Below are 25536 nucleotides of genomic sequence, written 5' to 3'. Positions count from 1 at the left end.
GACATAGGTTTATCGTTCTATGTTGCCTTGACACGGCTTGACACTATTTTTTTTCATTATTTAAACGATTATTCAGTTGGCCAGTATTGTTCTCAATGCGATAACATTTCAAGTCGATCATTTTTCTATTTTCTCCGCAGTCTGTCTTTTCTGCCGGTAGGGAGCCCTATCCATGGCACGAGCGGGTAGTATTGTGCAAAGAGCAGCTAGAACAACACTTGTTTATCACTCATCCCGTGTTAAGGAACCTTCTATACCTCTGGGAAACACAGTAAGTACAATATAGCCCCGTTAATATCAGTTAGTAGGGAAATACTTTGGAGCCACAAAATCATTACTGAGTGTGTGTGGGGGGATCTTATGAGGTTGGTTGTTCTTGTTTTTGTTATTTTCCGTAGCAGAGCCACTGCTATCTTGAGTAACCTTTGAGACCCCGCTCATGAATTCAAAGCGACAAAATGCATCAAAACTTCTGTCAGTCAAAAGCCTTGAACTGTTTTTATTGGCCATCCAATCACACCATCTCTAAACAAATGTGTTGACCAATTAGAAGGTGCAAAAAGAGTTTCATTACAAATTCAAATCTTGGGGAGAGTTATCAGCCTCCCAGGGTACTTAAAATTGATAGTGTAACAGGTAAATTATGTGGAAAAGTGTAAATCGATGACAGTGACAGCTCCATGCCTTCTTTCGTAGATTTTCCAAGCTACGTTTAATAGATATTGCAGGCCTTCAGTCATCCCTCCCCCTGAGAGTAGAGGATTTGTATCGCCATGTACAGGACACATGTTCACAGGGATCCCACAGGCTGAAGGAGGAGTGGATACCAGAATGTGTCCGTATAATAAGTGAAGCTAGGGATGAAATCGAGGATATCATGCCAGATACAGAGGTAAAGTCTGGCTATCCACCATGAAGCACTTTATGAACAGCTACTGTGTATATTGTTTGGTAGTGTAAAATAGTGGATGTTGGAATTGTTTAAAAGCTTTTGCTAAAGACATATTGTATTTTTTATCTCTTAGCTCGTGAACCAGTAATTAAGCAACCAACTTGAATTGGAGTCCAATGCTAGTTAAAAACACTTCCAATGTTAGAAAAGTCATGTGACTCATTTTATTAAAACATTCTGCTTGTGTAGACTATAAGGTGTTTTACACCCTTGTATTTTAATTTTTGTTTTCAATGTCTTGGGAACTTCCATTTTTTCACGATCCCTGGGGTAGCCCTTTATAATACGTACCACTGTATCTTATACAGATACCACTGTATTTATACAGCGGGAGACCTTCAAATAAGACTCCAATGTCAAGCTTTGTCATCGTTTTCACAGGAAGCCCGCGTTCAGATGATGGACCATTTTTTCGCTTGTGTCGCGTCACTCATGTCCAACAACCTTCGCAGTTGCGTGTACGCATCCATTGAGGATCTACTGTCATTCATTGGCGCCTATCACCATGGAAACGACTTTGAGGGGGAGTTTGCACGTGGCCTTCCCGTGAAACCGCAACCAATACTACTCACCGTGGTAAGATTCGCGTGAAAACACAACCAATACTTCTCACCCTGATAAGATTCGCGTGAAAACGCAACCAATACTACTCACTGTGGTAAGATTCGCGTGAAAACACAACCAATACTTCTCACCCTGGTAAGATTCGCGTGAAAACGCAACCAATACTTTTCACCGTGATAAAATTCGCGTGAAACCGCAACCAATACTACTCACGGCGGTTAGATTCGCGTGAAACCGCAACCAATACTTCTCACCGTGGTAAGATTCGCGTGAAAACGCAACCAATACTGCTCACCATGGTAAGATTCGCGTGAAACGCAACCAATACTGCTCATTGTGATAACTGTAACTATATTTTTGTTAACCTCTTTGTCCGCATGCGCAATTTATCTTTTGAGAACAAGCAGAAGTGACAATCTGTCAACCGCAATAACATGCACTTTTTCTAGGCTTGCTCTTTTTTTATGTGTAAAGTGTGGAACTCCATTCCGCAAACTATTTTTGACTCCTCGCATAATGTTAAGCAGTTCTGTTCTCTCTTAAGCAGCGACCTAGTCCGGCCATAGGTGTATCCTGTCGTGCGTCTTGTTGCTCTATTTTTCGCTTGTTTGTTCTTTATTTATTGTTTCTTGTCGCCTATCGTCATGGCGCAAGCACGCCACTGCTGCCCCTCATTGCTCTATTTGCAAATTATCATGTTTAAAGATAAAGAAATTTGTGTCTACCATGAGTGGCCTGTGTTTTGGTGTTTGAAAAAAAGTGAGATCGAGATCTAGGAGGCTCAACGCATATTCAAAAGAATGAAAGATGAAAAGTTTAGTTCACTATTATGACTTTCAGGCTTTGCTTCACAAAAACGAAGCAGTCCTCATACATATTCTTCTCCAGATTCCAGACATGGATGACGTCACGGTCGCATTTGACCCCACCTTCGCCATAGTGACCGGGACACTTCACTCCGTGGTGGAGGACATGGTGACTAGTGTCCAGGGCCTTGAGCGAGTGGAGCATCAGCTGTTTTACGAGGAGGACTGGATGAAAGGGAGGCACATAAACGCGGTGGGGCTCGACGAGGAGCGCGTAGAAGGGGCCAAGGCCATGCTCGCAAAGGTCGTAGAAGCTAACAGCGCTGGACCTCTCAAGTAAGTTTTTTTTTAATTGTCTGCCTCGATTGGATTTGCGCTTAAAGCCGCATTGTCACCAGTTTACTTTCCGATTACTTAAGAATCTCGGATGATTTTTAACGGAAAACACGAAAAATATTTCATAATATAGAAAGCAGTGTGTCCATTGGAAGTTTCTTCGAGGATGTGATCAATAATTTAGAGCGGATGGCCTGTTAAATATCTCGGATTCGAAAAGATTCTTTTTTTTTGACGGTTAAGGTTTCCCTCGGACCTCCGGAAGTAAACTGGTGACAATGCGGATTTAACAACCAAATATGCATACACCATCACTACTTTTAGGCCCCCATTAACCCTTTTCAAATAAGCTTGCGAGAACCGGTATCTCGTGTTGCATAAAAGTCCAGTTTTGAATTCCGTTGTTCCTGCTAGTCACATGCTCCAAGGACTCATAAAATACATCCTCGGGGACACAGGGCGACGCGGAGAATAGAATCCAATAAGTATGCGCAAAGACGAAAGAAAGATGGGAAAAAGGGGTCGATTCTAGTCAGGCGACTTATTGGATTAGGAAACCAGCGCTTACCGAGTAGTTGCCCAGTGCGTCTTCGTGATCATGGAACATTAATAAGGTTTTCCTTCAAGGTATCCTCGCTTGTATGCGCATGGAATTTGTCCAAACCGAATTTGTCCAGATCTAACTCCGAGTCTGACTGTCCAGCGTGCATAGTAGGACACGAAACTGGACTACTGATGGTATACAAAAAGCTAAATACCAATTTTTAAAACTCCGAAAGCCTGATTCTTTTGATTATTTGTTCCTCAATAGCCGTTGCTTTGCACCTTTCATTTCTAGCGCCAAAGGAGCTGTGGCGATTGGATCCGATTATATGGCGAATGGATCCGATTATATGGCGAATGGATCCGATTATATATGGCGAATGGATCCGATTATATGTGGCGAATGGATACGATTAAATATGGCGAATGGATCCGATTCTGTGGCTGATTCTGATACTGTTGCACAATTAGACGTCGTTTCGTATAATCTGAGCTGATATCTATTCCTTTCTCAGAGAACTTCAAAGAACCAGTAAAACCATATAAAAGGACGAAAAATGGAATAAGTTATGCATCTTTATTCGGGTCTTTCGTTGAGACTTTTATTCCTCATTAGGTTCCGCAAGGTGTACGACGCGTTCCGTTATCTTTTGAACCTAGACTCCGACCGTCGCACGGCCAACTTCATACAGGGAGACCACCACTTGTTGCAGTACGGGCGAGAGTTGGAGAAACTTTATTCACTGTCAAGAGCCGCGGCATCCATGGACCTCACCATTCCCATGGAGCTATTCGAGATTCACTGTAAAGGCATGAACGAGGTAAGGAAGGGAGGGATAGGAGGGAATGTTTGCAATATCCCGGATCCCGGATAGTCTGCTTAGCAGCCGCTGGCGTGCGTAAAACTAAGACTACCCGGATGACGGCATGCGATATGTTTCCCGCCATTCGGAGAAATTGAGACTTAATAAAAGACGAATTATGTGAAGAAATTACGACATATACATTAATAATAAAGTTGTATACTTTATTTACCAAATTTAATGGGAAATACTACAAACGATTTCTCAAATGGGACGATGAAAACTAGTGTTTTCCATGGATCCTTAAATGGCGGCTTACAGAGTCTCTTAATGTATAGGTTCATTTTGTCCTGCATGTTTTGTACTGTACACCGTAACAGCCAGAGCTTGGTGCTAACCTGGGAACTTCATTGGCCAGGTTCTATAAGAAACCTTGACTTACAGGATTTCTGGTTGTACTCTACCTCTTGTTTTCCAGTTCTTGACCAAGCGTGCCGCGGACCTTGTGGACGTGATTGTGACCAAGCTGACCAAGCAAAGCTTAGCGTTTAACCGGTCCATATGTACTAAGTATGATCACATCGTCGTGCGCGTCACGACACACGCCAAGACGACAGACGAACTGGTAGACTTGGAGAAATACCTCGAAAATATACGAAGCGGGCCTTTACTACTTCTTAAGGTACAGGTTTTCCAAAGGAAGGGTGTGTGTGTGGGGGGGGGGGGGGGGGGGGGAAGAAGCTCTGAAACACCAAAATCGTTACAATTTACTCCATTAATATTGCTCAAGGTATATTTTTCCCATTGGGGGAGGTGGAGGCACAGGTATTTACCCGAAAATTTACCGCAAGGACGCGGACCTAACCAACGCCTTTTGTTTCGTGACAGACCGAGCTCGATGAGGCCGCTGAGCTTGTGCTGTTTATCATGGACCACACCTTCCTGACCGACGAACATCTTCACTTGAACGAGACGACTTTCACGTGGCCGGAGCGCATCCTCCCTATCATTGAAGTCAGGTGAGGAAAGAGTTGTAAGAAGGTTGTCAAATGGCTCTCTTCTCTCTCCATTAAGGGGAAGCAGTCGTCGCCTAATGGTTACTACACTGTTCTCTCACCGCTGCGGCGCGGGTTCGATCTGAGTTTTAGGACTATTGTGGTGTCAGCTCTAGGTTGGAATGTGGTGTTATAAATGGGCTGAGCTTGTTTTTCCCGTGTTCCCAGTCATTAGCATAAGAAACTAAACCGATATCTTTAAACGCTTCACTTATAATCGAGGAGGACGTTGACTAGCCTTTTATGTTTGTAAGAGAATAGAATTAGATGGCGTACCCTCTCCTGAGCCTAGAGGACGAAGAGCCACTGTGTGAAAGTGCCTCACTTGGGAACCGTTATCTTTATCTTTCCTATACTAACTCTCTTGTCTTTTATACCGTTATCTTTATCTTTCCTATACTAACTGTCTTGTCTTTTATACCGTTATCTTTATCTTTCCTATACTAACTGTCTTGTCTTTTATACCGTTATCTTTATCTTTCCTATACTAACTGTCTTGTCTTTTATACCGTTATCTTTATCTTTCCTATACTAACTCTCTTGTCTTTTATACCGTTATCTTTATCTTTCCTATCCTAACTCTCTTGTCTTTTATACCGTTATCTTTATCTTTCCTATCCTAACTGTCTTTTCTTTTTAAGTGAAACGCGCATCAGTCGCGAACACGAGACGCAGTTAAACAAGCTGTTTGATTGGCTCGCCAAGTTCGAGAAGCAATTGAACGACACCCTGGCCAGCATCAAGGACTTCCACTCCAAGGACAGGATCTCTGAGTCCAAAACGTACCTCGGACTGCTTGACCAACTGAATGAGCAAGTACAGAAATACCTGGACGAGGTACGGGGGAATATTTATACGCGCCATTAGAGATTTCAGAGGGTTTTTTTTTTGGGGGGGGGGGGGGGGTCGTGCGGACAGACGGTCGTGAGGGGGGTCGTGAGGCCAAACGTACCTCGGACTGCTTGACCAACTGAATGAGCAAGTACAGGGATACCTGGACGAGGTACGGGGGAACATTAGACGCGCCATTAGATATATCAGAGTTTTTTTTTTTTTTGGGGGGGGGGAGTGCGGACAGGATCTCTGTGTCCAAAACGTACCTTGGCCTGCTTGAACAGCTGAGCGAACAAGTACAGAGATACCTGGACGAGGTACAGGGGAACATAAGATCGCGCCATTAGAGATCTCAGAGGTTTGAGGGGGAGGGGAGGTCGTGCGGAAAGGCTTTCTGCGTCCAAAACGTACCTCAGACTGCTTGACCAGCTGAACGAACAAGTACAGGGATACCTGCACGAGGTACGGGGGGACACAAGATCGCGCCATTAGAGATCTCAGAGGTTTAAGGGGGGAGGGGAGGTCGTGCGGACGGGATCCCTGTGTCCAAAACGTACCTCAGACTGCTTGACATGCTGAACGAACAAGTACAGGGGAACATTAGATACATGGGAGGAATTAGATTAATTATTAGTATCCGTATCAGTCCCTCGTTTTTGCTTCTCTGTACATACTTCATAAGGCACTAAAAAGGGTCTCGGGCTCGGGCTTAATTTCTAATTGTGATGTTCGTCTGAACAGAGGAAGAGGATCAACAAGGAGGAAGATCTCTTGGGCGTGGAGATCCGCAGCACCTTTCCTCAGATCAGCGAGATCATCGACGCCAAAGAGCCGTTTGACAAGCTGTGGCGCGCTGTCGTCCGGTTTCACGACCACCAGGAAGGTTGGCTGTCCGGACCACTACTGAAACTCAACGCGGAAGAGATAGAGGAAGAAGTAGGTGCCAGTAGGGCAAATTACATAAAATCATAATCCAAGGGTGTGTAACCATGGTACCCAGAAAACAAGAGGCGAGACCTTTGATACCCTAAAATTCTCCATTTTCAGTTTAAAAAATATGCCTATTTTTCGTTTTAATGTCTGAGTTGGAATAATGAAATGATTTGTTTCACATTTAGTATCTTCCCTCCTCCCCCTCAGTGCATTTAATTTTGTCTCTTTCCCTGGCTACGTCCATAATCCGCTCAATTTGATTCTATGTTAATTTCCTTACCCGTACGGTAGGAGAATGAATAGGTACCATCCAATGGACGATTTAGAATCAAAGACTGGGTTTTCCTTGTATTTTATTCACAACTGCTCCCCTTTCTCGCTCGACCAGGTATCAGATTTGTGGCGCACGAGTTACAAGCTGACCAAAGAGTTCGCAGGCTCAGCTGACCTTCGCGGCCCTCTTCGCGTGGCGTCCACAGTAAAGGCCAGGCTGGAGAACTTCAAGATCAACATGCCACTCATCCACGCGCTATGCACGCCGGGAATCAAGCAAAGGCATTGGGAGATGATGAGTATGAAGGTACGTGATTCAGTTTTGATTGCTCGGTTCCGATCTAGTAGATAAGCCCTCTGATTGGTTAGCCTTGGTTGGCTTGTTGTATTGGCATTGGGAGATGCTTGGTATGAAGGTTCGTAAATCAGCTTTGATTGGCTGTTTGCGATCTTGATAAGCCCTCTGATTGGTTAGTTTTGATTGCTGGCTTAATTTTAATACTTTTCATGTTTTTTCCTATAAGGTTGGGTTCAATATCGCGCCCAAATCGGACACGACGCTCAACGAGATGTTGGCTCTGGGTCTCGAGAAGTTCGTCGATGACTTGGCGGAGATTAGCGGGCGGGCGGCCAAGGAATTCTCACTTGAAAAGGTAATCATGACGTGGTCTTTACTGTGATGTGTCGTGTGAACGTGGCGTGAGCCAAGCCCTGATACTGTTGTACTGTGATGTGTCGTGTGAACGTGGCGTGAGCCAAGCCCTGATACTGTTGTACTGTGATGTGTCATGTGAACGTGGCGCGAGGCAAGCCCTGATACTGTTGTACTGTGATGTGTCATGTGAACGTGGCGTGAGCCAAGCCCTGATACTGTTGTACTGTGATGTGTCATGTGAACGTGGCGTGAGCCAAGCCCTGATACTGTTGTACTGTGATGTGTCATGTGAACGTGGCGTGAGCCAAGCCCTGATACTGTTGTACTGTGATGTGTCATGTGAACGTGGCGCGAGGCAAGCCCTGATACTGTTGTACTGTGATGTGTCATGTGAACGTGGCGCGAGGCAAGCCCTGATACTGTTGTACTGTGATGTGTCATGTGAACGTGGCGTGAGCCAAGCCCTGATACTGTTGTACTGTGATGTGTCATGTGAATGTGGCGTGAGCCAAGCCCTGATACTGTTGTACTGTGATGTGTCATGTGAACGTGGCGTGAGCCAAGCCCTGATACTGTTGTACTGTGATGTGTCGTGTGAACGTGGCGTGAGCCAAGCCCTGATACTGTTGTACTGTGATGTGTCGTGTGAACGTGGCGTGAGCCAAGCCCTGATACTGTTGTACTGTGATGTGTCGTGTGAACGTGGCGTGAGCCAAGCCCTGATACTGTTGTACTGTGATGTGTCGTGGGAACGTGGCGCGAGGCAAGCCCTGATACTGTTGTACTGTGATGTGTCATGTGAACGTGGCGTGAGCCAAGCCCTGATACTGTTGTACTGTGATATGTCATGTGAACGTGGCGTGAGCCAAGCCCTGATACTGTTGTACTGTGATGTGTCATGTGAATGTGGCGTGAGCCAAGCCCTGATACTGTTGTACTGTGATGTGTCATGTGAACGTTGCGTGAGGCAAGCCCTGATACTGTTTTACTGTGATGTGTGTGAATAAACGTGGCGTGTAGCAAGCCACGATTCTCGTGTATCTCAGAACCCTCAAGAAACTGGTGTAGAGAATATGAGAATATGACCATAAAAAGTCCTTCCCACCAAGCTGATAAGCATAACACCAATAAATTAGAAGTTATACCAACAGCACCATCTCATTTTAAGATAGTGTAGTTCCAGATAATATCCATATCCCCCTATTGAGGGGGTCGGAGGTGTGACCCCCCACCCCTCTGGAATTTCCAATACCCTGGAAAAAATAAATACAGTAACTGTTAAGGAAAAAGGGCATTTACCCCCCCTCCCCTCTGGAAACTCCTGGGCGTTGGGACCCCCCGGAATTTTCAATCCCTTAAATGAGGGGTATGGGGGTATGGATATTTTCTGGAACTACACATAGAACTGAAACTTACATCACAAACTCATTTTAAAATAGAACAGATACCTACCTCATAAAAAAGAACACCCCAGTCTCATTTAATAGTCACTAATCATTTTCCCCGAATGTCTCACAACAAGATATAGACAGATTTTTAGCCAGACCAAGATCAGAAACAGAAGGGCTCGGCTCGGATATATATCTTGAGAGACTGCAAGGGTGATATAATATTGCAGACTCATTTTAAAAGATGGCCAAATAGGAACTATTTTAAGAATTCATGCTAACCAAATGAATCTAGATGATTACAGCATTCGAATATAAAAGAGCAAGACCTCTCAGCTTAAAAAGGCAAGTCTCTCTCGCAGCCGTTCTGGACTCGTCGCGCTAGGTGACGCTTGAGCCCCAGTAACAATCAACGAATCGCGTGATCCGGATGTGTTTAGCGATACTTTTGTTTTTTACTTTTTGTCATTTGCAGGCGATGGACAAGATGCACCAGGAATGGAATGGAATGGAATTCGCGTTTGTCGAGTACAAAGACACAGGAATCAGCATCTTGTCTGCCGTCGATGACTTACAGGTAAGTAGCACGATTGTGGGCGAGTTTGTAACGAACTGTGAGGCGAAATTCTATGAGGACTTTTTGGTAAGAAGCCGACAAGCGCCGGCGGATGCACAAGTGAAGGCGAGATTGTAACGTCGGTCAGTGTAGCAACTAGGTCGATGTGTGATCGAATTGATACCGAGTGACTCGCGAGTTGTAACCGGTAACCGGATTTTCTTTCAAAGTTTGGTTCAAGGGTTCGAGGAAAACCATAGATTGATGTACCTAGTTTAGATGTTCCCAGCGTTCTTTTCAGTCACTCCTCAAATAGCTATTTTTGCGAACAATAAAGAATTATTGCTTTGGGTGGGAGAATTCAGATCCTAATCAAATCTTACTTCACGTTCATCACTACACGTTTCAATTTCTTTGCCCTTACCGCTTGCCTTCTAGGTCCTGCTTGATGATCACATTGTGAAGACCCAGACAATGAAGGGCTCGCCGTTCATTGGTCCGTTTGAAGCTGACGTCAAAGAATGGGAAACCAAACTGGTTAGCGTTAGACTCGTTTATAATGTCTACGCATATAACCCTCGATTTCTTATGTGCATTTTTCTCTCTTGGTATTTCCTTCTTCCCTCAAATTTCTAGTGGTCTATCCCTAAGGTATCTTTTAGTATCTACGATTTAGCCCCCCTCTCCTCAAATATCTAATGGTCTGTCCCTTAGTGATATTCTAGTGACCCACGATGTTGCCCCCCCTCCCTCCTCAAATATCTAATGGTATATCCTTAGTGATCTTCTAGTGATCCACAATCTTGCTTTTGTTTTAGAATCTGATGCAAGACATCGTGGAGTCATGGCTTAAGGTAACATGCTTTTAAAAGCGCTTTTTACAAAGTCTTTAAGGGCTAAACCTGCGACTTGTCATCTTTAGGTACAAACTGCTTCACATTGTTTGCCATTATGATTGGTGTGCTTTTCCTAAGCCGATCGCACTTTGATACCTTTCCTCGCTATTTTTTGTTCTTCTGCTGCTTTCTTACTCCAGTTTCAATCATTTTGGGGTTGCTTTGGTCTGATATCACCTCGTTACATTTCCCTTCGTCTAATCCAACAACTGTTTTCTTACTCAAGTTCAATCGTTTTGATGTTTCTTGGGGCAGATATCACCTCGTTACCTTTCCTTTCGTCTAATCCAACTACTGCTTTTATATTCAGGTTCAAGCTTCATGGCTGTACCTGGAACCTATCTTCTCGTCTGAAGATATCCAAGCGCAAATGCCGGACGAGGGAGGCAAGTTCAGGACCGTCGACAAATACTGGTGAGATGATCGATCCTCTCACTGACCTTTCCGATTATTTGTGCGCTATTAAAGCCTGTTCTTTGTTCTTGTTTACATCTGAAATCTAACATTTTATTGGAAAACGAATTTGACATAACCACCCACAACTTAGGTCCGATACTTGGGTGACAGCATTTGGGGGAAAGTATCTCAGTTACTGGCTTTGTCTGGCCGATGGAATAGATGCTTTGCGTGCCCGGTATTGGGCGGGAGCATAAATTGGCGGCATGATTGGCCGTAATAGTAAACTCCAATCCTCATATACGTATTGCGTTCTGTTTGTCAGGAGAAAGATCATGACGGAGTCGGTGAAGAACCCGAACGCTTTGGTGGTCACGGCTCAGCCGGAGATGCTCGACAGACTTCAAGTTTCTGAGGTGAGTTCAAACGACACAATTAACTTATAAAATCGAGAAAAACCCGGAAAATATGTAAAAGAGTGCCAAGAGGTTCTATAATTTACGTAACTTAACAACGAGAAGAAAGAAGAACTTGACTTTTTCATATATTCTAATCGCCGATAAAATCAACTTAGAATAAGCCTAGAATCAATAGTTCACGTGTAAAGACGTAAAAAAATTAGGTGATCAGGCCGTTAATAGCAAAGGCGTATTATGTATAATTCATGATAAATAATAAATTATGTATGATTCATGTAATTAAAAATGTGTTTTTAATACCGATCTATAAGGTACACTTAACATAGAATGGTTAAAAAGAGCTTAGAAATCTTTAGCAAAAACTTTTCGTTGGAATAATTTGTTGTTGTTCTTTATCAATTTCAGGGCTTGTTGGAAGACATTCAAAGAGGGCTCAATGACTACCTGGAGAAAAAGCGACTTTTCTTTCCAAGGTAAAGCGTGACAGGCCTTAACATGGATGACTTGTCTGACAGGCCTACTTATTAAGGATGGCATTTGTGACATGCCTCCTCATAGACTATGTCATACCTCACGTAAGATTCTTTTTCTAATTGATGACGGGCTGCTTGAGAAAAAAGAAACGCTGTTTTAATCGTGACTTGCTTTTGAGTTGCGTGACATTCCAGGGCTACCGGAAGTACCGTTATCTTATTTTTCCAGGTTTTTTTTCTTGTCTAACGATGAGCTGCTCGAGATCCTATCAGAGACCAAGGACCCACTTCGTGTTCAACCTCACCTGAAGAAGTGCTTTGAGGGAATCGCCAAACTCGAGTTCAACGATTCGAAAGAGATAAACGCCATGATATCTACGGAGGGGGAGACGGTCAAGTTCTCCAGGAAGATCATTCCTGCGAACTCACGCGGACTCGTGGAGAAGTGGCTACTTGAGGTCAGTCTGTCGTATTATCGTAGTGATCGCAGATCAACTCTATTTGTACAATCCTAAGCGTGAAGTTGAGGGTTGTCTGGCTGCCGTATGATCGTAGTAATCGCAGGGCAACTCTATTTGTACGATCCTAAGCGTGAAGTTGAGGGTAGTCTGGCTGCCGTATGATCGTAGTAATCGCAGGGCAACTCTATTTGTACGATCCTAAGCATGAAGGTGAGGGTAGTCTGGCTGCCGTATGATCGTAGTGATCATAAGTGATCATAACCTTAAAGATGATGAACAGTTTTGTTTGTTTATTACTCTTAGTTTGTGTTTTTCTAATAAGGCCGTGCGAGCGCTGTTCAAGGGTTTAGGGGCGTCCTAGTTGCTGGGCAAGGTTTTTTTCTTGTGGGTTGTCCAATACACTGAAAAATGTATACGTGGCCTTGTCTAAACATCAGTCTGGCGCGTATTCGAAAACGAGGAAAATCAATTGAAGGGGACAATATCGTTAAGCGCATGATAGCCTTAAAGACTTTAGGCTACTTTATTTTGTTTGCATCAACAGATCGAGAAGATGATGAAGCTGAGCCTACGAGAGGTGACAGCGGAAGCTGTTGCAGCCTATCTCCAGTCCCCGCGCACCGAATGGGTTCTGTCGTGGCCTGGGCAGGTTGTACTAGCAACTGGGATTATATACTGGACCCAGGAAGTCACTCAGGTTAGAGCCTGTTTGCGTGATATGGTATCAGTTCTATAGTCAAACAGTTTGCTATTGATAAAAACAACTTAAAACACAAAGATTACTGTGATACTTACAACACTGTGGATCCTTCCATGTCTACTGGCTGTGACTTTTACAAGGATTTTGGTTGATTTTATACATAAACTGGAGACAGTTTCACAAGTTACCTTACAAATATTCTGAATAGTTTCACGAAAAAACACGAACATTAATAAAACCGGACTGCAATGTGTTATAATCTGAAACTAACTAATTGAATTGGAAACACAAAAGCCTATAGAAATTGACAACACTACTCTACATCAAACCTGTATGCAATCCGTAATGCTACCTCCTCCTATACAACGCACAACAATCATATCTAATCACACATTATCAAAGTGGCAAACCATAATGAAACCAAACATACTGTTTCAGAGAAACAAGAAGGTATTTGAGTACAATTTCTTGGGGAAAGTTGCTCCCTCCCCCCCTGTTATCGCCACCACCAGTCGATAACGCATAGGGTATACCAAGGGGTGAGGTTCTCGGCCTTCAATATTCAGCTAAATTAGTGCTGCATATTGCCACCATTGTGTTATAAGAATAAAAATACAATTTTACAAATTTGGCAGGCGATGCCGCGGCCAAACGGTCTTGGGGACTACTACAAGCACAGCACCCGACAGATTGAGGACATCGTGGAGCTGGTCCGCGGTAAACTCACCACTATGGCCCGTATCACATTGGGTGCGCTTATTGTCATCGATGTACACGGTGAGTAAAGAGGCAACACAATGCCGAACAAACACAAGCAATCATTCCATGCCGAACAAACCCATAATGCCAAATGATCCCACAAGGCCAGACGATCCCAAAACAATGCCAAGTGATCCCACAATGCCAGACGATCCCACAATGCCAAATGATCCCACAATGCCAGACGATCCCACGATGCCAAATGATCCCACAATGCCAGACGATCCTACCATGCCAGATGATCCCACAATGCCAGACGATCCCACAATGCCAAGTGATCCTACAATACCAGATGATCCCACAATGCCAAACGATCCTATGATCCCACAATATTAAATGGATATTTGAATGTTCGACCATGTGTTCTTCTTCAGCACGTGACGTTGTGGCTAAGCTGGTGGAGGATCAAGTGACGGACCCCGCGGACTTCCAGTGGATCAGCCAGCTGCGGTATTACTGGGAGAGTAAGTCCGTCATGGTCAAGATGATCACCACCACTGTCAAGTACGCTTATGAGTACCTCGGGAACTCCGGCCGTCTGGTCATAACACCACTAACGGATCGCTGCTACAGGTGGGTCTTACTCTATTGTTTATGTTGTTTATGTATATCTTACTCTATTATTTATTCTGTCTATGTATGTCTTACTCTATTATTTATTCTGTCTATGTATGTCTTACTCTATTGTTTATTCTGTCTATGTATGTCTTACTCTATTGTTTATTCTGTCTATGTATGTCTTACTCTATTATTTATTCTGTCTATGTATGTCTTACTCTATTATTTATTCTGTCTATGTATGTCTTACCTCTATTGTTTATTCTGTCTATGTATGTCTTACTCTATTGTTTATTCTGTCTATGTATGTCTTACTCTATTGTTTATTCTGTCTATGTATGTCTTACTATATTGTTTATGTTGTCTATGTATGTCTTACTATATTGTTTATGTTGTCTATGTATGTCTTACTCTATTGTTTATTCTGCCTATGTATGTCTTACTCTATTGTTTATTCTGTCTATGTATATCTTACTCTATTGTTTATTCTGTCTATGTATGTCTTACTCTATTGTTTATTCTGTCTATGTATGTCTTACTATATTGTTTATGTTGTCTATGTATGTCTTACTCTATTGTTTATGTTGTCTATGTATGTCTTACTCTATTGTTTATTCTGTCTATGTATATCTTACTCTATTGTTTATTCTGCCTATGTATGTCTTACTCTATTGTTTATTCTGTCTATGTATATCTTACTCTATTGTTTATTCTGTCTATGTATGTCTTACTCTATTGTTTATTCTGTCTATGTATATCTTACTCTATTGTTTATTCTGTCTATGTATGTCTTACTATATTGTTTAGGTTGTTTATGTATATCTTACTCTATTGTTTATTCTGTCTATGTATGTCTTACTATATTGTTTATTCTGTCTATGTATATCTTACTCTATTGTTTATTCTGTCTATGTATGTCTTACTATATTGTTTAGGTTGTTTATGTATATCTTACTCTATTGTTTATTCTGTCTATGTATATTTTACTCTATTGTTTATTCTGTCTATGTATGTCTTACTCTATTGTTTATTCTGTCTGTGTATGTCTTACTCTATTGTTTATTCTGTCTATGTATGTCTTACTCTATTGTTTATTCTGTCTATGTATGTCTTACTCTATTGTTTATTCTGTCTATGTATATCTTACTCTATTGTTTATTCTGTCTATGTATATCTTACTCTATTGTTTATTCTGTCTATGTATGTCTTACTCTATTGTTTATTCTGTCTATGTATGTCTTACTCTATTGTTTATGTTGTTTATGTATGTCTTACTCTATTGTTTATTCTGTCTATGTATGTCTTACTCTATTGTTTATTCTGTCTATGTATATCTTACTCTATTGTTTATTCTGTCTATGTATGTCTTACTATATTGTTTAGGTTGTTTATGTATATCTTACTCTATTGTTTATGTTGTCTATGTATGTCTTACTCTATTGTTTATGTTGTTTATGTATATCTTACTCTATTGTTTATTCTGTCTATGTATGTCTTACTCTATTATTTATTCTGTCTATGTATGTCTTACTCTATTGTTTATGTTGTCTATGTATGTCTTACTCTATTGTTTATGTTGTCTATGTATATCTTACTCTATTGTTTATGTTGTCTATGTATGTCTTACTCTATTGTTTATTCTGTCTATGTATATCTTACTCTATTATTTATTCTGTCTATGTATGTCTTACTCTATTATTTATTCTGTCTATGTATGTCTTACTTTATTGTTTTTTTCTGCCTATGTATGTCTTACTCTATTGTTTATTCTGTCTATGTATATCTTACCTCTATTGTTTATTCTGTCTATGTATATCTTACATCTATTTTTATTCTGTCTATGTATGTCTTACTCTATTGTTCCTTATGTCTATCTATTGTCTAACTCTATCGTTTCTTGTGTCTCTCTATTGTCTAACTGTATCGTTTCTTGTCTCTGTATTGTCTAACTGTATCGTTTCTTGTCTCTCTGTTGTCTAACTGTATCGTTTCTTGTCTCTCTGTTGTCTAACTATATCGTTTCTTGTGTCTCTTTGTTGTCTAACTCTATCGTTTCTTATGTCACTCCATTGTCTAGCTGTATCGTTTCTTGTCTCTCTATCGTCTAACTCTATACATTGTGTTTCTCTATTGTCTCTGATATTGTCTCATTGTGTATCGTTTTTTATGAGTGTCTCTGATATTGTCTCCTCGTGTACAGGACGCTCATGGGTGCGCTGTTACTGAACCTTGGAGGTGCACCCGAAGGGCCTGCCGGGACGGGAAAAACGGAGACTTGCAAGGACCTCGCTAAGGCTGTGGCGAAACAGGTGCGTATGCGCTAATCACTTTGACTTCCCGTCCTCCATTTTCCTTCCGCGTCCTATGCAGTCCTTTTGTTATTTTCGTATATTGAAGGAGCAGTCGTCAGCCCCACCTATTTTATTGTTTTCATTTAGAACAGGATGACAAATTGTTTGAAGGAATTTCGAAATAGCCATCGGAAATGGTTTATACGTTATTTACCAATTTCGGTGGAAAAAAACTGCAATAGTTTTCAGCCGATGGAAATGGACGATTTCTCGCACTTGGCATTTTTCCTAGGTTGACAAGGTCGCGGATGACCCTCGTGAACTTAAACGGGACAATGACAATAGACAATGTAACAATAGACGTGCAATCTTGTAGTTTACTCGCCCTAACCCTAACCCTAGGATCTAGTTATACTGATATGCAAGGTTTGATGCCCAAATGACTCTTCGGCGTAGGAGTGCCCTTTAAAAGCCACTATGTAAAGCGGAACAAACCTTGATAGTTTGCGGTTGGGATGGCCAACGGGGCATAAACATACCGACTCCTTCCCATCTATGTCTTTTGTGCGTCTTATATAAAGTCGTTGTCGTTTTCCAGTGTGTGGTTTTCAACTGTTCAGATGGCCTGGACTATAAAGCCATGGGAAAGTTCTTCAAGGGTTTGGCGCAGTCTGGCGCCTGGGCCTGCTTCGACGAGTTCAACAGGATTGAGCTAGAGGTACGCTCTCTCCCTTCCCTTGTTACAACTGCTGTCACAATCTACCTCGTTTACAGTGCCTCTCCGATGTTTAAAGCGAAGGCAGAGGCACTGGGAACGAGGATGTGTCACGCAAGAGTTCTTTAAATTTTTATTAGTTCGGCCTTAATAAGTTACAGCATTAGAAACAAAAGCCCGGACGATTCCAAACATTAAACACACACTTTTTTAATAAAGTTTCTGCTTTTCTATCTCTTTCTTCTACATCAATATTTTAGAACGGTCATTCTTCATGACGGTTCCCACATATGACGGTTTTCACATATCACTAGCCAATTATAATGCTCATTTTACAGGTCCTGTCAGTTGTAGCCCAGCAGATTTTGACCATTCAGCGCGCGGTCATGGACCAAGTGGCCAAGTTTGTGTTCGAAGGCACGGAGATTTCACTCGATCCAACTTGCACCATGTTTATTACCATGAACCCTGGCTACGCCGGACGGGCCGAGCTACCGGACAACCTCAAGGTAAATGTCAACACATGAGTTCAACACCCTATGCTTGAGAGTCATTTTGAACTCCCATTCTCTGTCTCATGTAACTTTTTTCTTGAGGATCAGGTCCTTCTACGTTCTCTAAAAAGTAAATACCGGGAAACGAGAGGAGGGCCTGATACAAATACTGTTCAGATCTCATGTTTTGCGATCCACAGTGGATCGCAGCCACAAGATGATACTTGAACGGGGTGTGCTGATTGGCCATTGCTGCTTTTGGCCGATGTTCAAATTTCTCGCCAGGCCGGTCGTTGCTTGTGTTTAGTTCTCTTCGGTATCATTTTTCGAACTAAAGTCTATACTAAAGGCGCTGGAACTATAAATGTCATAGAAACTGCTTAATACCAAGGGCATTATTAGTAGTAGTTATCAAATTCTTAGACAGACCCCAGACAAAAATGCTGTTTATAATTTGATTTGGGCATTTTGATTGTTCTACCACACGAGTCATTGACAGCGGCCTGAAATAGGGCGGCAGGCGTCGCGTCTAGTATTTGTGTCAGGCGTAGTTTTATTTGTCCTCTCCAACTTTTGAAAAATAAAATCGCCTGATACTCGGGCTATCTTGAACTTGGCATGCCTGTTGTATTGGCTCAGCATATGCATAAGCTCTTGTTGGTTAAACCCACGTGTTGCCGTGATCTTGAGCTCTCATTTGTTCAACACATCCCACGTGACTGTAGCCTTGGGCTTTCATTGACGCAGCCCCATCACGTGACCATAACCTTGAGCTCTGATTGGTCTCTTTAGGTGTTGTTCCGCACAGTGGCGATGATGGTGCCGGACTATGCGCTCATCAGTGAGATCAGTCTGTATTCTATGGGGTTCGTGAACGCGCGAAGTTTGTCCGCAAAGATCGTTGCCGTCTACAGGCTTTGCAGTGAGCAGGTACATGCAATGCGTATATCAAGTATTACAATAGCGTAAATTTACAACGGAAGTCATGGCGATGGTGACATTGCGACAGACTTACTTGTCATGTATATATACAGACCTGCTCCACGCAGTGAGCACTGTAATTGTAAATGGTATCACGTGCCGGAATTCCTAGCGATCATACATACTTTTTATTTGGTCCTTATACAGATTGTGTACATGGGATAAGTTCCAAATAAAATTAAGATAGTTTCACATGCGATGAAGGACTACAACGTTAATATGCTTCGTAACGCAGTGATTTTGGCAATAAATTTTGCTATTATTTTTTGAAGTTTTTAGGTGGATTAATGAGGAGGAGGAAGAGGTCATTTCCTGACATTCGTTTAACATTAATGTTTATTGCCATTTGTATGTTTGTGAAAAGTTCGGCTCTTTCATCACAAAATTTGGGGCATCTTGTCAGGAAATAAACCTCATCCTCCACCCCACCGGTAGCGCAAATAGGGCATATCCTCTCATTTGCTCTTTTGTAAGGTTTTCGATAACGCGCAGCTTCGATTTCGAGCTTATGATTGCTAATTCGCAGTTTTATCAGCACGATTCTGTGGTTTGTATTGGTGACCTGGCTGATATATGTTTCAAATTCGTATGTTGTTTTGAATATTCTATAGGTTCTAAGTTTGTTTTGTTGGTTGGATTCTTTTCTTATGTCATCATGTATGTCGCCGAACCATGTCTGTAACTCAACGTCTTGTATTCTTTGTTTTATTAACTTTTCAATTGCATTAAAATTACCAGTTATTAGATTTTGGCATTCCCATATATCTCCCAGCCCATTTCGATTGAGCCAGTCTTTTATTTTATAACTCCAGAAGGCTTTGTTGTCTGCCTCCTTAATCCAATTGTATGCAGTTTTCGAAAGTTTCTACATTTCGTTTACATTAGATAATTTCAGCCATAATTTTAAAGATCGCATTTTTGCCTTTGTTCTCATGGGAAGCCTTCCAAGTTCGCCTCTGCATGCGTTATTACTTGCACCTTTTCCAACGCCGAGCAACATTTTACAGAACTTTATATGAACTTGTTCTATTGGCTCTTTTTTATTTGTAGCGGTTCCCAGGTTAAAGAATGAGAAAAATTCGCATACCCCCTCCCCCCAAGTCTATGCCATTGATCCACCGCAGTTCTCCGACACGCGCTTTTCATTCATGGCTAACGGTTACCGCTATACCGAGCCTCCGAGTTATGTGCATAACAAAAATGTCGTAAGACATCTTGAATGGAAAAAAGGGCTCATTTTCTTAGTGACAGCTAGATATTGTGGTTAGTGCATTAACCAACCCTCCTAACTGGTATCAGGTCAAATTGAGGTGTCACTCATCCAGATCCATGGCTTGTTTGTTAGTTGGGATTGTAAGACTAACTTGGGCGTCTCATTGCACAGCTTTCGTCTCAACACCATTATGATTACGGAATGCGAGCCGTGAAGTCGGTACTGACGGCAGCTGGAAACCTCAAACTTAAATTCCCGCAACAAAGCGAAGAGATTCTAATGCTGCGGTCCATTATGGATGTCAACTTACCCAAGGTGAGGCTTGACGTGGAGGTATGCAGGGGCGTGTTTCAGGCTGGGTATCGGGTAACAGGGTGAATTTAAAAGGATGAGATCTTGGATAGGTTGGGTCTGGGGTAGGTTGTGTCTTGGGTCTGTTGGGTTTGGGGTAGATTGGGTCTGGGGTAGGTTGGGTCTGGGGTAGGTTGGGTCTGGGGTAGGTTGGGTCTGGGGTAGGTTTGGTCTGGGGTGGGTTGGGTCTGGGGTAGGTTGGGTCTGGGGTAGGTTGGGTCTGGGGTAGGTTGGGTCTGGGGTAGGGTGGGTCTGGGGTAGGTTGGGTCTGGGTTGCGTACTGTCGGGTTGACACTACCAAAAAGGTGTGACGCTAATACGGGATTCTATATTCATATCAATAGAATAGACGGCTTAGTAGAATGGAACGCTTTCATGACGACATATTTATTTACTAAAAAACAAGATTGTGATGCTGGAGATCGTTAATATTACAGTCTTACAATTGATACATTTTGACCATCGCGCTTAGGCGTCTGGGTAACTAGCATTTTGCGCTCAAGTGTTGCGCCGTAAACGTAGGTTAGCTGGCTACCCTCAGGTTTTGAAACCAGGGTACTTGTTACTTGGTACAGGGTACTTGGTACTTGGTATTTTCCCCTAAACCTCTAAGCCCACACTCGCTCCGGGCACTCTAGAATGCGTGTTCTCCTCTCCATGCCATAACATAGTCGTAGTTCTAATCACCGCTACTCTCACGCGCTTTAGTTTCCAACAGTAAAGCAAAGGATTCAGCGATGAGTTGATATAGACCACAGTGGTTGTTATGTTCCAGCCTAACTTCCACTCCTTGGACACCCCGACAAAAAATCTTGCTATAAGAGTCAACAAGAGCGGCGTGTAACACAACAGAAACACTGCCTGCACGTACACCATGCTCACTAGAGACTTGCGGTACTTCTTGATCCCAAACACTGAGACTTTGTTAGGATCGCTTTGAGAAGTGACTTCATTATGGCACTTATCGAGTCTTTTATCTGGGACACTTAGATTGGTAAGATCCTTTTGTGGGTGAATATTGTTATGGCGGTGTTGGTGAATATTGTTGTGGAGGTGTTTTGGTCCTTCCTCTGTGACATGATTGCTAAGTTCGGTCTTTGATTGGATATCGCACTGGTACTTTTCTAAATCGGAGATCTTATGTCTGTTTAACTCGGATTCAGACTGGATAGCGGCTTGGTGATGCTTTAGAACATGTATGATTTTGATGTACGCCACGGTAGAAATAATCAGACATATCGCCACGACAAATGCATTGAAGACGACCGAGACATTCACCTTCCACGGATAAAAGGACGCAAACAAGAAAACGATTGCCAACGTCCCTAGCGTGACCTTAACATAGAGACCTCGCGTGACAATCCCTTTGTAACGCAAGTGTAAATGTAACGCAAAAAAACGGTCCACGGTGATGAGATTCATGGTGAGGAATGACATACCCGACGCGATATTCGCGAGTATGTTAGTGATCACGCCTGTTATACAAGACATCTCTGCCATCTCGTAAAGCTCCGCCACTTTGTAAATCACATACATCGGTTGTACAAGTACGCCTACCGCCAGATCCGTCATCGCTAGGATACCGAGTAATAAGTAACACGGGTCTTGCAGCCCCGGGTTCCTCTTGAGCGCGAGTACAACCAGGGAGTTCCCTATAATTGCTACCATTGCGAAGATTGAGTTTAGCACGCAGTTCGCGATGTAAGCGGGTCTTAGGAACTCGAGGTATTGCAGGTTGCTCCCTACCGCGCAAGATGTTGCATTCATCATTGCTGGAGATCTCGATTCCACGTTTGCAAAATCCCACTTCACTTCGATGATACGAAGGCTTGGTCAGCGTAGCGAGCTCTGTTTTTGTCTCCTGAAATTTTACGTTCTACTTCCGTTCAATACGTACAGAGATTCCTGGCTTGATGCACCCGTCTTTTTTGGTTTGCGTTGGAGAGATAACACGTGCTTACCAGGAAGTCAAGCTTCTTCACTTGAATAATACGATTCCTGATCGCTCGTTGCACTTCCCTTTTCTATTGTATATTTGCTTGTCATTATTTGCTATCCGCCTTTTCAAATATTTGGTTATATTACTTGTGAGTTCTTGTTTGGCGATGTAGAGTTCCGGTTTGGATTCTAGATTGCTCTTCCGTCCAACTCGCTCATCTTGATACAAGTCCCTAACTCCCACGAAATAAAATTGCGTCTAAATTTTTATAGAATCTTAGTCACTAATGACGAATTATACAACGTCCATGAAGATGTTTAATTACAAGTAGAATGCAGTTTGGCATCTGTAAACACGACTTGTCATGATAGACAATTTCTGAAGTCTGTCCAACAGATCTTCAAATGGACCACCTTGCTGGATGTGCCATCGCTTAGAACTCCAATTTGAATTTAAACAGACTTCTTGAATTAACAGTCTCTTCTAGATATCAACCACCTATTTCTTGTTTTGTCTTGCTCGGTCGAGTCTGTTGATTTGATTATTTTCCTCTTCCTTTTAAGTTCTCTTTGATTCAAGTTCGGATAAGAAAGTCACCTTCTGAAGAAGTTCTTTGAATGCTTTGCGTGTTTTCTCGTTCAGAACATTGTTTTTTCCCAACGTTTTAAATTTTTCTATCAGGTTTTTCGTCTTCTGGTTGCGTTGTCGTGTAATGAAATTACCCATCCAACAATTGTATTTTCTCTTTGTCTTGTTTTCGATCAGCATGTAGTCTGAATTATCAACAGCCAACTAGTAAGGGATTGGTCAAATTTCTTGGTCCCTGGCTTCAAGCTTTACGCTCTAATTAAGTTCTCGACCACTCTTGAAATGCTGATACCAATATATCGGTTTGTATACACATTAATTGTTTACAATATCGATGACCGCAAATGAATTGTTAGATTGTTTTGATTGATGCAAATTTCCGCTGTGACGTCACATAGTATCGTAACATTTGAAAACATAAAAAAATATGTCTATGTACGCAAAACCTCATGCAGGGCTTTGTGACGGTCGTCTTTGGCTCAATATAATAAGACCGTTCTTTTCTTAGGTTTTTGACTTTTTGGACTCCTTTAATCAGTATGTCGGAAAAGTCGTGTCGGAGTATTTCTCTAATATTTGTAATCAACCAACTATATTGTTATAGAGACAAAGCAGTTATTTTGGAATTAAAGTTTTACTAAATAGGAATTGTAGTATGGCAGTAATGTTTTCGTGTTTGTTATATATGCTAATGAGTTTGCAATGATTTCTGGTGATTCAGAGATTGAGGCGCAGTTATCACCCCCTTCTTAGCATTAAAGTGATGAGTGTTTTTGAATGACGTTCTCAACTCTAAGGCTTTTGATAATTCACTCATGATGATGACGACAATCAGACAATAAAAGACCACTCCTAAGATGTTTTTTCGTAGTAAATTATGTAAGTTATGAATCTCTGGTTGATCGGTGTTTTGAATTATTCTCTTTGTTTTCGTGTTAATTTAGATTGATTGGGATTTTTTCATTAAGGCCAATAGTTTTTCGGCTTCCTTTCAAATTACAAAATTGGCTTGCTTATTAGACCGTGGCCTGTAGTGATTGCATAGGATCTATATTATGATAAGGGAAGCGAATCAGGGAGTTTTTTTAATTGAAAAAGTTCATTGAAACCAAATATATGTAGATAATGTAGTGATTTATTGATATACCTATAGATGCTATGGTTTTACAAAACTAAAGTGTAAGATTTGTTACCAGTCACTATAATACCACAATATCAAGTGTTGTCAAGAGACCATGATGTAAGAGAACGAATCCCCCGTATTAGGGTATGTTGCAATGATGACGTTCGTAAAAACTATTTTTAGAACAAGCAGTTATTTTTAGATACGTCTCTGATTGGTTAGCGCTCACGTTTCCTAGCAACACGAGTCTTACGCACGATCACATCTTGAGCAATGTGATCCGGCAAAGGATGTTTTGGAAATCGTTTTGACCGAAAATACCTTCTTTTTTTACGAACGCTGTAAATATGTTCTTCCATAGAATACTCTGGAGCCAATCAACCGTTTCTTGGACATTGAAATGCATAAAATGCGTGATTTTAGGCTCTGGGATCAACTTCCCCAGTAAAAGTTTTCACTGCTGATTCGCAAATTATAACACAACAATCAATCATAAATCTGTGTTTACAAAACAAAATTCTCTTCCAATTCCCTTTTAATGAAAAAGATACATCCAGAACTTAATACCATTATATTCACACCGAGTCTTTATAATGAAGTAAATCTTATTCCAGTGACAAGGGTTTCTTGAGTGACATGATGTCTGAACATTTGCGTGAAGAATTTAAGTTCATTCATCTAAAAATGTTATAAATCAAAGAAAAATAAAGGCCTTTTTGTATTTAAATACATAACATAGACTCTGAGAATGCCTAGGTATTCTATCTCACCGAATTGCAGAGAAAATGAACTTTTTAGGAGTCTGCACGATGCATCTTGAATGAACTCCAAATTCACCGTCTCCCCGACGTCTTCCCGTTCAATTATTAATAAAAAATTTAGATAACAGGACACCACCCCATGAGTAGCATTGTGATCATGAGCCTTGAAGAGAAGCTAAAAGGATAAAAACAGGTAGCGAACGAAGCAAAGAAGTGCAGGGTGGGAAAAAATTTGTTTTGAAATTGTACTAGCTCGTGGTGCCCATAACCAAATATGGCGCGACAAACCATGTATGGATGCTATGATTGAAAAGCTCGCGCAATCTAAAAATAGCCTTCATGAACGACATCATGGGCCACGGGGATTCGTTCTCTTATATCATGGTCTCTTGGTGTTGTATAGTGTTTCATTTTTTACTGACCAAATTATGAAACGTTTGTCAAATGTGAATAGAATTGACAGCCAAATAAAAATAACTTTTAGTTGTTTTGAGAATTTTATCTCTCATTGCGCGTACTTTAAAGCTATACCCCTTCCTGGGGAAAACTTCATGGCATTGCTGGTTAACAAGTTTCTCTATCTTACAAACGACTCTCTTTTCTATTTCATGCTAATACCTGCGTTGTATTTTTTCATCAGTTCTCGTCACAAGATTGGCCTATCTTTGCCATACTTACTTCTGCTATTTTGTCCTTCAATTCTTACCACAAGACTGGCTT

At 41.7% G+C, this 25536-nt stretch overlaps 2 protein-coding genes across 6 annotated transcripts in view; one reads left to right on the top strand and one right to left on the bottom strand.

Annotated features, from left to right (window-relative positions):
* LOC5521996 (dynein axonemal heavy chain 3-like) overlaps positions 1-25536 on the top strand; it is an 85438-nt gene that overhangs the window by 5882 nt on the left and 54020 nt on the right. For all 5 annotated transcript variants that reach the window (XR_007314052.1, XM_048733821.1, XM_048733820.1 and 2 more), the window contains 26 exons: positions 141-271; positions 697-892; positions 1334-1528; positions 2405-2658; positions 3818-4022; positions 4483-4686; positions 4893-5023; positions 5701-5896; positions 6635-6829; positions 7215-7406; positions 7624-7752; positions 9618-9719; positions 10137-10235; positions 10517-10552; positions 10905-11008; positions 11316-11406; positions 11815-11882; positions 12112-12340; positions 12888-13040; positions 13679-13820; positions 14177-14375; positions 16561-16669; positions 17250-17369; positions 17705-17875; positions 18653-18790; positions 20226-20369. Coding sequence is in view for 4 of the 5 variants with exons in the window: in XM_048733821.1 (XP_048589778.1) it covers positions 141-271; positions 697-892; positions 1334-1528; positions 2405-2658; positions 3818-4022; positions 4483-4686; positions 4893-5023; positions 5701-5896; positions 6635-6829; positions 7215-7406; positions 7624-7752; positions 9618-9719; positions 10137-10235; positions 10517-10552; positions 10905-11008; positions 11316-11406; positions 11815-11882; positions 12112-12340; positions 12888-13040; positions 13679-13820; positions 14177-14375; positions 16561-16669; positions 17250-17369; positions 17705-17875; positions 18653-18790; positions 20226-20369 (3933 nt within the window). In the remaining variant the exon portion in view is untranslated. The remainder of the gene's footprint in view (positions 1-140; positions 272-696; positions 893-1333; positions 1529-2404; positions 2659-3817; positions 4023-4482; positions 4687-4892; positions 5024-5700; positions 5897-6634; positions 6830-7214; positions 7407-7623; positions 7753-9617; positions 9720-10136; positions 10236-10516; positions 10553-10904; positions 11009-11315; positions 11407-11814; positions 11883-12111; positions 12341-12887; positions 13041-13678; positions 13821-14176; positions 14376-16560; positions 16670-17249; positions 17370-17704; positions 17876-18652; positions 18791-20225; positions 20370-25536) is intronic.
* Positions 20764-23405, bottom strand: LOC116604660 (5-hydroxytryptamine receptor 1E). The gene has a single exon (XM_032367375.2). It carries the CDS (start codon positions 22173-22175, stop codon positions 21006-21008), a length of 1170 nt encoding a protein of 389 aa, XP_032223266.1. The 5' UTR covers positions 22176-23405; the 3' UTR covers positions 20764-21005.

The sequence above is a fragment of the Nematostella vectensis genome, chromosome 10, assembly GCF_932526225.1.
Source record: "Nematostella vectensis chromosome 10, jaNemVect1.1, whole genome shotgun sequence".
Lineage (NCBI taxonomy): Eukaryota > Metazoa > Cnidaria > Anthozoa > Actiniaria > Edwardsiidae > Nematostella > Nematostella vectensis.
The sequence above is the reverse complement of the archived record's forward strand: the minus strand, read 5'-3'. Positions and strand labels throughout refer to the sequence as shown.